The 16510-nt window shown below is 37.4% G+C and overlaps 1 protein-coding gene across 1 annotated transcript in view; it reads right to left on the reverse strand.

The window, feature by feature from the left end:
• PIEZO2 (piezo-type mechanosensitive ion channel component 2) overlaps nucleotides 1-16510 on the reverse strand; it is a gene marked incomplete at its 5' end in the record, with an annotated part of 98063 nt that overhangs the window by 40498 nt on the left and 41055 nt on the right. Inside the window, 7 exons of the mRNA XM_009070427.1 lie at nucleotides 2312-2415; nucleotides 6236-6307; nucleotides 7038-7159; nucleotides 9001-9090; nucleotides 11486-11645; nucleotides 13439-13535; nucleotides 14712-14955. Of these exons, the coding sequence (XP_009068675.1) occupies nucleotides 2312-2415; nucleotides 6236-6307; nucleotides 7038-7159; nucleotides 9001-9090; nucleotides 11486-11645; nucleotides 13439-13535; nucleotides 14712-14955 (889 nt within the window). The remainder of the gene's footprint in view (nucleotides 1-2311; nucleotides 2416-6235; nucleotides 6308-7037; nucleotides 7160-9000; nucleotides 9091-11485; nucleotides 11646-13438; nucleotides 13536-14711; nucleotides 14956-16510) is intronic.

Consider the following 16510-nt stretch of genomic DNA (forward strand, 5'->3'; position numbering starts at 1 on the left):
TGGCCTGACCACTCCAAAATTATGAAATGTATAATGTATTGCATTTACTATGAAGCTTTAACTGTCATTATTTTTTAAAATCATTCATATAAGAGGAAAAATGCAGATGAAGACAGATATATATACACATTACATCAGGCACTACGGGATGGGTCACATACTGAGCATTCTCAAAATGTCAAGTACCTTTGCTGCTTTGATTAAATACTGAAGAATAGTTTTGGGTAGTTTAATGATAGACTTTGGCAAGGCTAAAATGGCTGAAGCAAATTTTCCAATAGCTTTCTATAAAGGACAAAGCAAGAGTAATTAGTAGAAAAGAAGAAAATATTAATAAAAAGGATGTATTGAATTACTGTATCTAGATTATTAATAACAAATTTACATTCATAAACTTTGAGATGAAAAAAGCTAATTTATGATGTTCACATTAAAATTTCAGTAAGACAATTCTTAACTGCCTGCATTCTCTAATATATAAAACCTCCAAGCTAACCCTTAATGAGACTATTGCACAGCTTACACTGCAAGAAAAATCATAAATCAAAAATAATTCTTTAACAGAATCTACAACAAAGTTCACTTTGCTAGTATTTTTATTAAGACCATGTGCATGGTGTTGGAAGGTGAATAAGGTATGATGACTAAATGATGAACAAGCTTTTCATGAACAAAAGCAATTTTCTCTTCTATACAAGTCCCTGGCTCTATAAAGCTATCCAACATCTTCATGTTGCACATATTGCAGAATAGGCCACCTACACAGAACATCTGACCAGAATTTTGAAATAAAGTACAATGCTCCATCCTCAAATTAATAGTTTTGGGATTAAGATGAACAAAACCCCAAACCTCAGAGTAAATGAAAGAATCTTGTTTGATTCTGACCTCCAGTTTAGAACTCTAAAATCACAGTGCTTGGCACCAGCACATCTGAGCAAAATATTGTCACCAGATTTTTAACAAATCAGCAGAAACAAGAATGCAAACTTTCCTCTATATCTGCATGAAAACCAGAAAAAAAAGTGACCTAGAAATTCATGAGTCATTTCTGTGGTCCAAGGTAAGTTAAATACAAAACATATTTTAAAAATAGCACAAGTAGTAGAAAATAAAATTTACTTATATTATTTTGATCCAGATTTGTTTTGCCTTTATTAAGGTCAGGAATTTTTTTTTTCATGTGTTTATCATGCTGGCAGTTTAACAAATGTAATCAGCTGGTAATGTAATGTAAGCATATAAACCTAAGGCACATTGTATATTAATGAATTAAATAAAACATTTCTTCCCGTAATTCATTAATGTTGTCTGGGAAGTTTTGCTTGAAAGCTTTTGGCTTAAGGCACAGAAGAGCAAAGAGGCAGTTTCTTGCTCTTGCTTGGGTTGAACTTTCAGCAACACACCAGTTCTGCAATGACACGAGTTTGCATCTGCATGGGAACACTCATCTGCAAAAAGCTACCTGTTTGCTTAAGCTTTTACAGTTACAGACCCCAAAAAGTTCTGCAGTATTTCTGAAAAATCTTCCACAAGTAAAACTTGCATCTTATAAAGACAAAAGCTATCCTGCATGCATGGGTATTTCACTAACTTCTTCACTCAAGTTCTTCATTTAAACCAGTGGATTCAGTATCTGGTACTGTCTAACATCAATCAATCTATATGGAGGAACCCAGATAGGAAACTTCAGGTATCATGACATTACAATACTCTTTTTTCATCAACAGAGCCTGTCAGTTAAAATGCAAATATATTAATTAACACTGTCCTCACAAAGAAAGGAAAGTGATATGGTCTCCTTTTGTAATTTTAAATGTAAAGCTCTTTCTAACTCAAGGATATATTTCTCTGGCCCGCTAGGAAAAATAATTTTTTTTTCTATTATGCATTCTTTTCCATGAAAAGTTGCTTATTTTTGGGCTAATTGCTTCACGAAATGATAACATCTACTCAAAACCAGAAAATCACTGAGACATTGAGCAGGAGTGCCACAGGCAAGTCAGCCGCCTCAAATGTCTTTATAGCAATGCAGAAAAAATAAAGCTCAGATTCTTAATCTTTGGGTTTTTTGCATTTTTGTTATTTTCAGGCATAAGTGAATGACAATATCACTCCACTATAGTTTCTGTAGGAATTTGGCAAAGCTTAAATCAGACAAACTTGTATTCCAAATTGGCAAGAAATTTCATTTCCAATACTTTTCAGGACTACTTTAGAGGTACTGGCAGTTTTAACATATGTGCCTCTACTATGAGAAACCTACGTTTTTTGCCAGATGTCAACTAGAAAGCAAATTACCATAAAGTACCTGAAATGCAGATTTTTTTCGAGGCTCTTCCTCTTCTTTTTTCTCTTCCTCCTCTTCTTCTTCACTATCCGTCTCAAACAAATAATAATTTCCACTTCTGACCACTAAGTGAAACAAAATATTTTCTTATTTTTCTGCAAAGTTCTATTCTCAACTCCCCCAAGACCTATGAACAGGCAGCCAGTCATTTAAAAATTCACAACCAGGAGAGGTGAAAACAGAGAAGCAAGAGATGAAAAGGTCTCAGGCCATTTATTTGATGTTAGTCTGCAATACTTTGGGCATGAATAAGAGCTATACAAGAACTAAGGAAAATATCACCACAAGAAGGAAAGTGTAACAAGTTACAAGGTTAAATATTTTAGAAAAAAAGTGGCAATTAAGTCTAATTTAATTGGGGATTTATAGTAATTTGAGGGAGTAAAAAAAGCCCAGCAGGTAGGTAAATGAATCTACATGAACTGGACAAAAAAGACAGAACTTCTCTTTAAAACACTGAGGCATCCTTTAAACTATGTAATGGGACAGTATTCATCAATACTTTCTTAAAACATTTAAGTTTTGATGAGGTAATGGAAAACCTTGGCTTGTTTAAAACAAATCACTTGGATTCTATTAATGTGATTGAAAATGAGTTTCAATTTTTTGCCCATGGATTCAGAAAGATTCTGAAACCTTAATACAGTATAGATGCACAGTGAATAAGCTAGGCCTTATATCCTTGAACAGAAGCAATGGCTGTATTTCTCAGAGGGCAACAGGCCTACATGAATGAACAAGGGAAACAAAAGAAATGAAAAATAAGGTAATGAGCAAGAGAAAAATAAAAACCACAGCATTACATTCAGCAGTGAAAACTGGTAAATAATTTCCACACTTAAGCTGAAATATTTAAAGGAACAGTTACTTAGATGAAACATCACACAATCTGGATACATGGAGCAATACATATTTATATAAAATTATATTTAACCCTCATTACTGGTCTCTGGAAAAGTAACAATTGCTTTAATTCAATCATACCTTGAATTCTACACAGATCCTTTGTGCATAGATGACCACACATAATTACCGTAGAAACCTCAAGGTAAGCACACTGTGAAATTTGCCAGAACTCTTTGGATCTTAACTTTGGCATCTAAAACTCCCTCAAAGAGGAAATTATGTGCCTCATGTACCTAGTTATGACTTCTAACATCAACAAATGCCCTACAGAGGGACAAGAATTCCACTTCAGCAGTTCTAATTGCTGCACTGAGGTGAAAACAAAAGTTTGGACATTTCCTGGGTAAAGCAAATTATTTGGTACTAGGTCTCCCAAGAATGCCCATTTAAAATTCATTGAAGAAAGGAATACATTTTAAGAGCCAATAGTCTGCAGTTCTCTTCATGAAAAGGTTTCTTCTAGTCAGCAACAGAAATTGTCCACACAGAAGATCAGCTGGATAAGGTCTGACACCTAGGGATGCAGTGCAGTTCCTTAAAGGCTCAGAGCAGCACCCAGTCAGAACTGGAATGCCTGAGCGGGCATCAATCTACATTGATCTGACTCCAAACTTTTTAGGGTAAAGTGTATCTGAGGGGACACTATGATGTAACAGCTACATCTATTCCAAAAGTAAGAGGGAGGTATGATTGAATAGCAATAATGCATTCTTGCACACATCAAAATGGACTAAGTGGAGGGGTAGTAACCTACAGGATCAAGAGAACAAATTTTGCTAGTAAGACAATTCATGGCCAGACTGGACTTGGGAGACCCCTCTCTTACTGCAAAATGTGACTTTCTCCTACTGTGAAAAGGGACTTACAGGCTTTTATTGTGGGATGAAACGGAGGAGACAGAAGAGGAGCCATGCAAGATAAAACATAATCTTATCTGCTTATGCCCATCCCCAGGACAGCTGTGATCACCATCAGATGCAATTCTGTGGCCCAGGAGAATCTAAGGACCTCAAAGCACATGGTCCTAACTCCTGCTGATCTTTGTGGGGCTCCATAAATAATCCACAAGCACAGGAGGAAGCATACCTCCCAGCAAGGGAGATTGTGAATGAATGTCAACAAGGAAACCCTCACTGATGTACCTTATCTGTTCTGTTTAGATGTAAATTCATGACTGTTTTAATGGCCATGATATACAAAATGAGCTTTCCTTCTGCACAATAGAATTGCAACGTGATATAAAAATAACAATAAAAATCTCAATTAAACCTCAAAATTGGCATAAAACTTCAAGCTTGAGTGACTTTAATATATACATATATACAGCCACAGCCATAAACCCATTTTCTGAGATGAACAGTCATGTGCAGCAGAATGCTGCAGTTACATCAATGTTTCCAAAAGGATGAATGGGGATATCAGTCTATTTCCAGATCATATGCCTGTGAACACCTACTGTCAGTGCCATGTTCCAGTGAGTGTGGGTGCAAGCCACATGGCAGGCAAACACTGTTTGTAGGATCAGGGTTTGTGATGTTTCCCACAAGGTTTTGCATTATTGCAGTAAATAATTTCAAGAGTGCTCACTATTCAAACACCAAAATGCAAGTTGCCACCTAAGAACATTAAATAATGAGGGTGAAATAAGTAAAAGCCAAAGTCAGTGTCTCTCTTTGTGCAGTTCTTCTTACTACAAAACCAGTGGTGAATAAACAAGAGACCATATCCCATTCCTTTAAAATCACTGTAGCTTGAAATTCTACAGTAAGAACTCACAAATCATAGTTTTATTTGTTTTGTCACTATTGTTCTTAATAAAACTGCAGGGCAAGAAGTTGGTTTTCATAAGACCTTTGAAAAGGGATAGGTCTCTCTAAAGTGGCAGTGTGCCCTTTAGAAAAACAAAAATAGAGGCACAGTTTACTTGTGACTTGATAGAAATAAACACAGTATGTTCTGTTAAACACTGCTGGCAAATATGTACCTGCTGGAGTTATAAATAAATACATATAAGTAAACAAAGGAGTCTGTAAATGTGTAAAATTATGACTTGGAGTAACTCAGACTAAATGACCAGGCACAATACAGACATCATATTTACCTCTGATCAGTGCTAACTATTTAAGTTGGGTTTTTTTTAAATCTTCAGAGGTTATTAAAATAGCTCATGTCCGATTTCATTCAACAAAGATCCAATCAAAGGATACCTGATTTGAGATTGCAGCCTACTAGGTTTTCTTGTTTTACCTAATCCATAATGTAGGGAAGAACTCTATCTTATGCCTGGACTGGGCTATAAACAAATTAAAATATCATAATACAACAATTACATGAGTGACACAGGATAATAATTCTTGTGCACAAGGCTGGACATAATTTTATTCTCAGATAAACACACACAAGAAAAGTGGAAACAGCAAAAGAACTGTCATCAACAATACATATAAGTGTGATCAGAGATATTCAGGGGGGCTCTACACAGCCTAGTCCTGGGAATAGTCTTGCTGCCTTACTGTGGTACTCAGATTTCTACAGTTGAGACTAGAATGACTGATGAACCATAAGAAAAGATGTATGATATACGCACATGAAAAAGAAATTACGACTAATCTAAGAATGCATTGGCAAACTTTCACATTCACATGTTTAAATATATTGTGCTCTGCAGTAAGGGGGAATTGACACTTTTGAGGTCAAAATAGATTCTTTTTGGCACATGCTTATCTGATTTGATATTTTTCTAAGAATGCCCAAAGTATCGTGAGCTAGTTATGCTTCCAACACAGAGAAGTTCAAAATATGCCTAAACTCCTTTAAGATTTGGAAGTAGAAATCATTTGTTGAAAAAAACCCAAGCCTTCTATCAAGTCACAATCACAAAATCAGGCATAAAACAAACAGGACATGGGAATGCCTTCATTCTGGTCAAGGATATAAGGGTTAAATCCACATATTTGTAAGATGATTGAGAAAACCTACTGGAAGCATGATCAACCCAAGGCCGCCACCACAGCTTTTTTTTGCCCTTGGCTTTCTCTTTGTCTGCTTCTCCTAAAATAAAATATGTCCAAACATTAATTTTACAAAATGAGAAACATGTTTCTTACACTGATTAATAATTTTTAATTTCTCTCAAAAGAGCTAAAATTTTATGAGCACATCAGATGTCAGATCTACCAAGTACATTCTATATTAAAATAATTCAAAAGCATGACCACTAAGCAGAAATATTCTGGTTTATGAAGCAGTTAAAACAACATTCCCTTCTCTCAAATCCCTCTACATTTCAGGCTGCAAACATCTTAAACCCAGTAAGTGCTGATTCCAGCTCAGTGCTGGAAATGTGGCATAGATAGGTAAAATTTTATTCATTCCTATGTTTTAAATAACATCTAAAAGTATACAAACATCTCACTGACTGAAAAAAAACCCCTCACAGCATCCAGAAAACATTGCTCAAGAAATGTGAATGCTATCTATTTGTAACACTGTGGTTTATAGTTAATGACTTTGATCAAAACAAACCTCTGCTGCTATTCAGCTCTGCCCACAGCCTGAAGTTACCCAAGAGTAACCTCAAAGCAAACCATTTTCTCTGTAACTTCTTGCAGTACATAATCACAGACGTTTTTGGCTGAAATCAAACCTGAAACTGATACTCAGCTTGTACATTGTTACATGCTGACAGTCTTGAAGACCAATTTATCACTTGTCCAACTAGTAGGTCTGTTAGATCCTTAGCACTCAACTGCAATTATGGTACAACAGGAACTAATGGTACCTTCATCATCTTCTTCAGAAACCTTCCGAATCTCTGGCCCCTCTGAGGACTCCTGGTTCATGCTCAGCATCCTCTCTTTACCCTTCTTGTATTTTTGCTGCCTGGCTTTGATGCGATCCATTCTAGCAAAAGGAAGAACCTTATTAGATTCGTGCCTTCACCCTATTTGACCCACCCTTAAACACATATGTACACATGGACACACTACAACACTTTCAAAGAAAATATTCCACATTCTCATTAATGCTGCCCTTAAACTAAGGAGCTACATGGGTCAGAAGGGGCTGGCTGGAAGGATCAAGCCTAATGTCCACTGACTGGACAGTGAGAGCTGGATTGTCTGCTACCATGACAACTTTTACCTACACCCACTCAACTACCTTATCAGCATTTGAAAATGAACGAACTGCTGTCAGGAATTACAACACAGAAAATGAAGCTCTGAGGAAAAAGGACTTCTGCCTAATGCAGTGTTCTTCCTGAAGCTTGCCACTCTGAACCAGGGATGTGGCTGTTCCTGCACTATTTGTGCTACATCTTCAACTTTTAAGTTCCTTTGTCCTGATGGACAAGTGGTGTCCCCAGTGCTATTTTTAATGACATGGACAGTGTACCCTCAGCAAACTCGCAGATGACACCAACTTGTGCGGTGTGGTTGACATGCTCTGAGGGATGAAATGTCATCTAAAGGGACCTGGACAACCTCAAGAAGCTGGTGTGTGGGAACCTCATGAAGTTTAAGACCAAGTGGCAGGTGCTGCAGCCAGGTCAAGACAACCTCCAGTATCAATACAAGTTGGGGGATGAACGGACCAAGAGAAACCCTGCTGAGAAGGCCTTGAGAGTGCTGGTGGATGAGAGACTGGACATGAAGAGGCAATGTGTTCTTGTAGCCCAGAAAGCAAATCATATCCTGGGCTGCATCAAAAGCCACTTGGCCAGCAGATCAAGGGAGGTGATTCTGCCCTTCTACTCCACTCTTGTGAGACCCCACCTGGAGTACTGCATCCAGCACTTGTTGGAGTGATTCCAGAGGAGGGCCAGAAAGGTGATTAGAGGAATAGTGCACCTCTTCTATAAGGGAAGGCTGAGAGAATTTAGGCTGTTCAGCCAGGAGAAGAGAAGGCTCTGGGGAGACCTTGTTGTGGTTTTCAAGGGGGCTTATAATAAAAATGGGGTCAAACTTTTTTGCAGGGTCTGTTAGAACCGGACAAAGGGTAATGGTTTTAAACTGAAGGGAGGTCAATTTGGACTGGCTACAAGGAAGAAGCTTTTTACAATGAGGGTGGTGAAACTCTGGAATAGGTTTCCCAGAGAGGTGGTAGATACTCCATCCCTGGCCACATTCTAGGTCAGGTTGGACAGGGCTCTGAGCAATTTGATTGCATTGAAGATGTACCTGCTCAGTGCAGGGGGGTTGAACTAGATGACCTTTAAGAGGTCCCTTCCAACTCAAACTATTTGATGACTCTGTGGTGCTATACAGGTAGGGAACATGGGCCCTGCAGTCTTCTGATGCTTCCTCACTTACGCAGGTGTGGAAAAAGCTGTCAGGAGTGGGCTTTGATGCTTGGTTAGGAAGCAGTTAGGGCTTTTCATGCATGGTGGTAGTGGAGCTTTGAAAGGTTTTGCAGTTACAAAAGAAGCATGCTGGCTACATGCAGGAGAAATCAAAGTGACTTATTGGCTGTATAAAGACATATGATCTCTAGGCCACTTAAACTGAATGCAAATATTTTCAGTGAAGGTAAACATACATTTTTCACTCAAACACTAGAGGAAGAATCACAAACAAAACAGAGGGAGCAGTCATGCAACAAATTTTACCAGAAATACAGATATACACAACAAAATCCTAACAATGGTAAAGCGTTTCTAGAAAAGAATGTGCTTGATAAATACCAGCAATCAGTTAAATATGTACATATGTATGCATATATATATAAAAGCATTAAATACATACTGTCTCTTCAGCTGATCCATGGATTTTTTTTCCTCTTCAATTCTTGCCTTTACAGCCTTGACAATTGTAGCCTGAAAAAGCTCAGCACCCCTACATCATAAATGGAGCAGAAGAAAAGAAAAAAGGAGAGGAAATGATAAATGTTGCTAAGTTTCCCTTATGTCAGCTACTCACAGAGAACTCTATGTTCCCTCTGCACATGACCTCATCTGCATCAAACAAAACTAATCCAGGACCTGAAAGAAATAATCAATTACTCTAAAATACTCGTATCTTTATAGTAAATAATTTCAAGATCTGAGGCCAAACACTGTGAATCCTACTCAGCCTGTCAGTTCCTCTAGCAAATACTCAAGGAATTCAGTTTCCAGTCCTCAAGAACACAGAACACAAGTAGGTTCAAGGTGGAGGCAGAATTTCTTGCACACCTGCAGGATTTCTTTATAGTCATGTCAGCGTTATAATCACCTCAAATCCCCTGCCTCAGTCCCCCTGGAAGTTGTGAGCAATGTCCAGCTTTATCCAGGGCTATGATGAGCATAGCTTCAGCTTCACTTGTACCCTGTGAAGACTACAGTGCTTTCCATCTGACAACACAAACCCTTGAGCAAGTTTTTGGTGTGCCAACAGAAAATGATTTCCCACTCCATTACATTAGAAATGTAATCAACTCAATGATTTGGATGTCCAGATCACATGTCTTGGGCATTCTTCCTAATTAACTCATGAGCTCCTGAAGACTCTCACAGAGTCTCAAAGTCTCTCTCAAAGAAATACTATAAAGTCTTTCTTTGTAAGGAATTCAGGAGGAACAGCCATAGTTTCAGAACTCTACTTCTAATTAATTTTTTAAACACGTTTTCTGTGAGATTAATGATTCTTCCACATAATACGCAGGATAACTGAAACTATGTTTTTTCAAAGGAATACAATGAAGACAGGCAATCCTTATTGTCCCAAAGTATGGAAAAGTAAAATAAAGAACATGTTTTCCTTAGCAATGAGATTACCCCTAAATCCATATGGACTATAAAAAACTGTCAGTGAATCCTCATTGCTATTGTCTGAACCACAATTTAATCTTATTTAGGTGAGAAATCTGTGCTTCACAGTATTAGCTTTCATTAGACAACTGGCTCAGACTATGCTCTCTGAATCCAAACCTACCTTCTCCATTGTCCATGCAAATTCAAAGTTTGGACTTTAGCAAGGCAAGCAGCTAACTAAAGAAATTAATTCTATAACTTTATTTATAATACCTTACTTCCTGCAAAATTTTGGCACTTACTGGTCATTAACATACTTATTTTTACAAAGCTCCTGACATAGGCCAGTATGTCTTCACTTCGGCTGCTGGAGAACTCAAGCCTGGATATGTTCAGTAACTCACTAAAAGAAACAAAGCTGGAAGCAGGAACCAAACACGTTTCTTTCAAACCAGCCCAGTGCTATTTTCATGAACCCGTTCTTTCATTCTGGATGGAAATTTTCCTGTTTAGGAGGCATTTTGATACTCACGATTTTGCTTTATGCTATTTTGACTGTGAATACAGCGTACCAAAGAAGCTTCAGAAAAGCCATATCCTGCAAAACTGGGCATCAGCACCAAAATTCATCCCAGAACAAAAGTCTGAGAGGTGTAATATGGGATGGAGGTATAGATCTTTTTGTAGTCCTCAGTAGTGAATTTTGTTCAGTATAGGCAACTAAACATGTCCCCTTTTTAAAGGTGGAAGTTAAAAACTGCTTTCTATCAGAACATGCAAGCCAAATATTGCCCTGAAACACAGCCAAAAATCAATGTCCATATGTTTTCTGGGGGAAAAGAAAGCCACAATACATTTAATCCAATATTAACAAAAGAAATTTCTTAGAAATCTTATGGAAATTAAAACCAGCATTTCATTCCTGATCTGTCTTATTATAAACCTGAAGAATGTTTGTGCTAGTGATGGCTATGAGTAGATGCTTGCGATGTAACAGGCCCAATGAGGGTCATACTTGGCACACCTAGTCAGGGTCCAGTGATTTGACACCTCCCAAGTGTGTTCCCATTTCGTCCCAAGCCAGATGTTAGAACTTTCCTGTTTTCTTCCTCATGTAACATTACTTGAGATGGAACTTCTATTTACAATTGTCTCACACAGGCTCTGATAGCAGAGTATTTTCTTTCCAAGTTGTAGAAACTCTGACATTTGCTCTCATGCACCAATATGTTGAGAGAATGCTGCAATACACATCAACTTTCACAGCTTTTAACAGGAGCAGCAGATGGTATTTTGTAGAAATGATGGTTTAATTTCTATTAGATTCTCAATCTGTTTTCTTGTGCATGCTTTGTCAAAGGTGGGTTTCCAACTATGAATTTAGCATGGATTGCTTAAATCGATGTTAAAGGACTCTTGGCACTACCTATCATGAACAAATAAGTACTGTCACCATGAGAGATTTGAGCTGTTTAATTTCTGTTTAAATTTTTTATTACCTTGATGCTAGGATCTGAGAAGCTTTTATATCTGCAACCACATGCAGGAAGTAGTAACTCATGAAGACTCTTCTTTGCAGCAGCAGGAAGGCAAAACATATACTGTCCCAAATGATTCCTGCTTCTCCACTGGGCAGTTTACAATCTACATTGCTAGTTGCTGGAAAAAGACACCATCAGCATAAGGACTGTTGTGTTAAGTATTCTTTTATAATGTTTAATCAATTAAATAATCATAGCCTTTAACATTATTTTCACTATATTTTTCTTCAGAAAATCGACATGCATTTTCACTTTAAGTACACCATATTTTCTTTTACAACAAACTGGAAAGCTTCCAACAATGTGATGCCCCATTAAAACTGAGAATTCACCAGAGGTGAACCATTTGCAAACAAATCCATTCTACCACAATAAACACTTGAAAACAAAGAATGAAAAAGCCCGTATCTTTTCTTACACTGAATTATTTGATTTTGGTGTTTTCTAAAATGGCATGTTTTAATTTTTTTTTCATTTCAAAGTGACCTTTTGTTCACTTACCAATTAAGAACACTATCGACATGACAAAGAAGTGATTTATTTTTGTCAAAATAATTTTTTGACTGCCACCACCTAATATTTTTATTTTTCCTCTCCACAACTCAGTTCAATGTTTCTTTCCATTGTGTAAGAGAAGAAATATTTGAAACCACAAAACTGCTTCCTTTGGGGTAGAGGGAGACAGGCAGAGAGGAAATCCCATTTCTCCTACCTCTAGATTTTGGCTTGGGCTGCTTCTTTCTTTCCTTCTTTATCCTCTGAAAGACAGTTCTCTTGGGGATATTAAAAAATTAAAACTGGGTTTTGTGGAGCTAGACTGACTATAAACTACATGGCCTATCCTACCCTATAGAAGGCAATAGAAGGACTCAAGGGACAGGCTCTGGCTCATAGCTAGCTTTACAGGCAAGCAAGCCAATCTAATAGCTCTGGAAGGTCAAGCTCCAAGAACTTCAAAGCCTACTGTGCCCAACCCCTGGAGGGTCAGAACCTGTGTCTAAGTTTCTGTTGTTGCTCAAAAAGTTTTGGATAATACAAGGCACCATTTATCTTGTGAATTTGCAACTTCATATTTACTTTCTTTTCCCCCACTCCACATTTATCTAGCAGGATTACATGAAGACAGTAATTCAGAACTTTGCTGAAGACTACTAGGATGAAACAGTCCTTTAAATTCACAAAAAAATAAACCCCACTTAAAAAAAAATCAGATGTTTTCAAACCACAAAGCCAGAGTGTTATTAATAGATCACGGAGAGGTGAAGGGTTTTGCTCTTCATATGTCATTCCTCCCATCTCTCCATCCACACAACTATCCACTCCCTTCCAGTAATCAACACAAACATGAGAATAATCATAAGAAAAAAGATTGCCTAAACTCACTATGTATGCAAGTGAATTATCATTTTCATGCCATTTCAGTGAGCTGAACTTATTTTATCCTTTGAGCAAGTGAACCCTGGTACACAGGGGGGAGTGGGAGTCCACACTCCACACAGGGAGTGCAGCTGGGAAAAGGTGTCCTCTCCTTGCAGGGATGGTGAGCTGACATTTTAGCTCAAGTTGCACAGTGAAACCATACACTCAAGCATCACATCACCTGCATATAGGGGGAAAATTTTAAGCACCACTATCACCAAACTGTTCATTTGCAGCAAACACTGGCTGTGGGTATATGTATGGGGATGTTGATAGTTTTCTCAGTATATGTGTCTCCCTTGGTTCTATGAAATATTTTTAATATTCTGTGTTGCTAATCAATATAGGGCCAAGCAGTATTAAGTGAACTTGCAGATATGATTTTTTCACAAGGTAATATGTCAAGGGAGGGCACGACTTAAATATGATAGAAGATTTTAAAGGTGGTTCTTTACTTACAGAAAATAGTTAAGAAAAATAAGCTATACTTACGAATATGGTAGCCTTTAACCGTACAAGCCAGGCTAAATGCCTGAATCACCCAGCAACTATTCTTAATTAAAGATTCAATGTAGCCACATGCTCCTATCTGGAAAGTAAAAGAATAGTTTCATATAACAAGACATAGCAGGGATAAAGACAAGAAAAGTTGCATCTCTTCACATTACATGAGAAACATTACAGTCAAGGGCAGTCAAGATTATTCTCATGGCTAAAACAGAGCTAAGAAGAGTGGTTTTACCAGTGACACACAACTTTTAGACAGAATTTTTTTTTTGATTATCAGTGAGATTGGAGTTATGTGGGGTTTGTGTTTTTGAAGGGAAAGTGACACATCTGGCATGTGATGCAATGTGACAGCTAAGCAATTTTTGTACATCACTGACAATCTTGCAAACATACATGGACAAGCTTAAGACACGTGTAGCTACACTGAATTCCCAAGCATCAAATGAAGCACATATGTAAGCATTTAGAACATTTGCAAATTCAAACCACCCATAAATCAATTTTATTTCAGTACAGTGACTTATATAAATGTAAAAACAAAATGCCTTCACTTTTCAGTCCAACACTAAAATGTTCAAAGCTAAAAAGCAATTGCCAGGAATAAATCTAAATTTATCTTTCAAAAAGATTTGTATTACTGGCTTCTCTCAATTATCTATCAGTGCCACTACAAGAATACACACTAAAGAGTAAATTAATGTATGAAAACCTTTAATAGTTTGCCGAAGAATTTGACATTTAATTATCAAATATATCTGTTTTCACCTGAATTTCACACTGGTTCCAAAGGAAACAGGAATGCAGTTTGTAGGCTTGTTGTCAACTTCACTAATTACGTTACATCACATGAGAACTGCATCTCATATTAGGTTTGAAAATTCTTATTTAAATAAAATGTCTAATTAAATGTGCACTGTTTATCAATGGTATGACTAATCTTGCACTTTGTACTTATTTTTCACTCCAGTGAGATTTTCACAAGACTTCTAAGGAGAGACCTTATTAGGCAAAGAAAGCAGAACCTGGCCCTTTGAAAACAGCTTGTGAGCTTTCACAGAACCCAACTGAATACATGGGTGCACATTTTCCTATGATGTATATGCATTACCGTTCCCTAGTAATTCTGAGTTAAAATGGAGACTGCTTTCTGCTTGCAGAAGGTCAGGGTTCTGAAAAGGGATTTGTAGTGATCACTCGATGCATTGTGCACATTTCCAGTGAAATTGAGGGCAGAGGAAAGGCAAGAGCTACGTACCGACAGGATGTTCTTCATTGTGATCACAAAGACATTGTAGGCAATCAACCAGTCCCAGTAACGCAGAATGCTCCTGATAGGCTTCAGCAAAAGATCTCCACCAAACAGAAGGAAATAAAAGCAGGCCACCAAGTAGCCCATACAGAATATGCTGATCCTTGTGGTTCCCGTTATGAAGATTATGGTAAGCACAAACCAGAAGAGGTAACTAAATATTATCACCTTATACATGTCTAAGTAGGACCTGTAAGTAAAAGAAGGAGCAGAAGTTACTATTTTATAATGAGGACAATGCTGCATTTTGTCTTTCTGCACTACTGGCTGACACTTGTGCCTAAGGCCTTCTGAGAGCTCTTGTCCCCCTTCAGCATTTGCACACCTGCTCATGGCTAAACTCATGGGTTTAGCTCATGCATGGGTCTACCTGGCTCACATATTCCATTCTAGCTCATTCATGTAGATAAACACCTTGCTACACCTGGTCAGGACACCACACATCATGGAGATTCAAGCCTTGTATCATGAAAGGGGGGAAAACATGTTCTCACCAAACTTCATGACAGAGTGATATTATCTAGCAATGCTATATATGCCATTTAAAAGCCATCTGAGATTATCTTTTCAGAAATCTGAGAAATATTATAGCAAATCTATTTTAAAAAGCCAGCGATCCTGGTGATGCAAACAATTCTGTATGTATTGATGACTTCTAGGAAATTCAGTCTAGTTAAAAGCCTAGTTTTCAAAGACAGCTGCTAAAAATATCTCTCTCTAATGGAGAGCAACTGTAAAAGTTTAGAGGGCTAAAAGGTTTCTACAGAACGGAAATGTGATAGAATTTACTGAAATGTTTGCCAGGAAGCTATGAGACAGAGCTATCTGAAATCAGCCTGGCCCACAGTGGGAACGAGTGAGAAACAATTTGGTATTTTCAGATTCCTTAAAATCTTGACTTAATATTGACTCAGTAAGCTTTCAAATAAGAATAACTGCCAAAGGCAATACCAAATATTACATACAGCTAAACATTGCAAAAGGAACTAATTCTTAGTTTCCCCCCATTTATAGTGTTTTCATTCCAGATGTAACTGTGTTTTCAGAGTCTGTTCACCCAGGCTGTGAAACTAGATTTGTCAGGAAACCAGGCAGGGAAAAAGCACTACAGAAGTACACATATACCTAAGCCAAACCATGCAAGGAGTAAATGAACTAAATGCAAATAAAAAGGCCCCTGCTGCTTGGTGTTCTCAGGCTTAGAACTTTCTAGGAGTATGTATTTATAGTCCTACATTTATAGGCCTGTATTACACATCTTACCAGAGAGGCATTTAAGGAAAGGTAACAAGAAAGCTCCTTTATGTTTATTTCCCACAAGTATTTAAGAAATTTGTGATCTACCACCTGTGAAATCTAAAAATGTCATGACTTTGGAGATGCTACTGAGTTCTGGGTAACAAAACAGTAACAAAGAATCAACATGCATTGGGAAAATAAAAATATGGAAGGCACCAGTTGAAGAGGTCTTCACTAACTTATTATGCATTTGAAATGGTGTTCTCACTGTTTCTCCAGAAATATTATGTTTCTTCAACCATAATATTTGATATTCCTTTAATAATAACTATTGATATGTGGGATGGCTAGGAAGAGATCACCTTCCTGACACTACTCTAATAACTGCAATATTTCAAAAATCTTGTTCTCTTCTGCCAACAAAATGCATCAGCATCTTTTGAGAAAAGCCCAAAATGGAACTGAATTGATCAAACAGCAATATCTTAATACCCTTCAATAAAAAT

The sequence above is a fragment of the Acanthisitta chloris genome, unplaced genomic scaffold (assembly GCF_000695815.1).
Source record: "Acanthisitta chloris isolate BGI_N310 unplaced genomic scaffold, ASM69581v1 scaffold4212, whole genome shotgun sequence".
Classification (NCBI taxonomy): Eukaryota; Metazoa; Chordata; class Aves; order Passeriformes; family Acanthisittidae; genus Acanthisitta; species Acanthisitta chloris.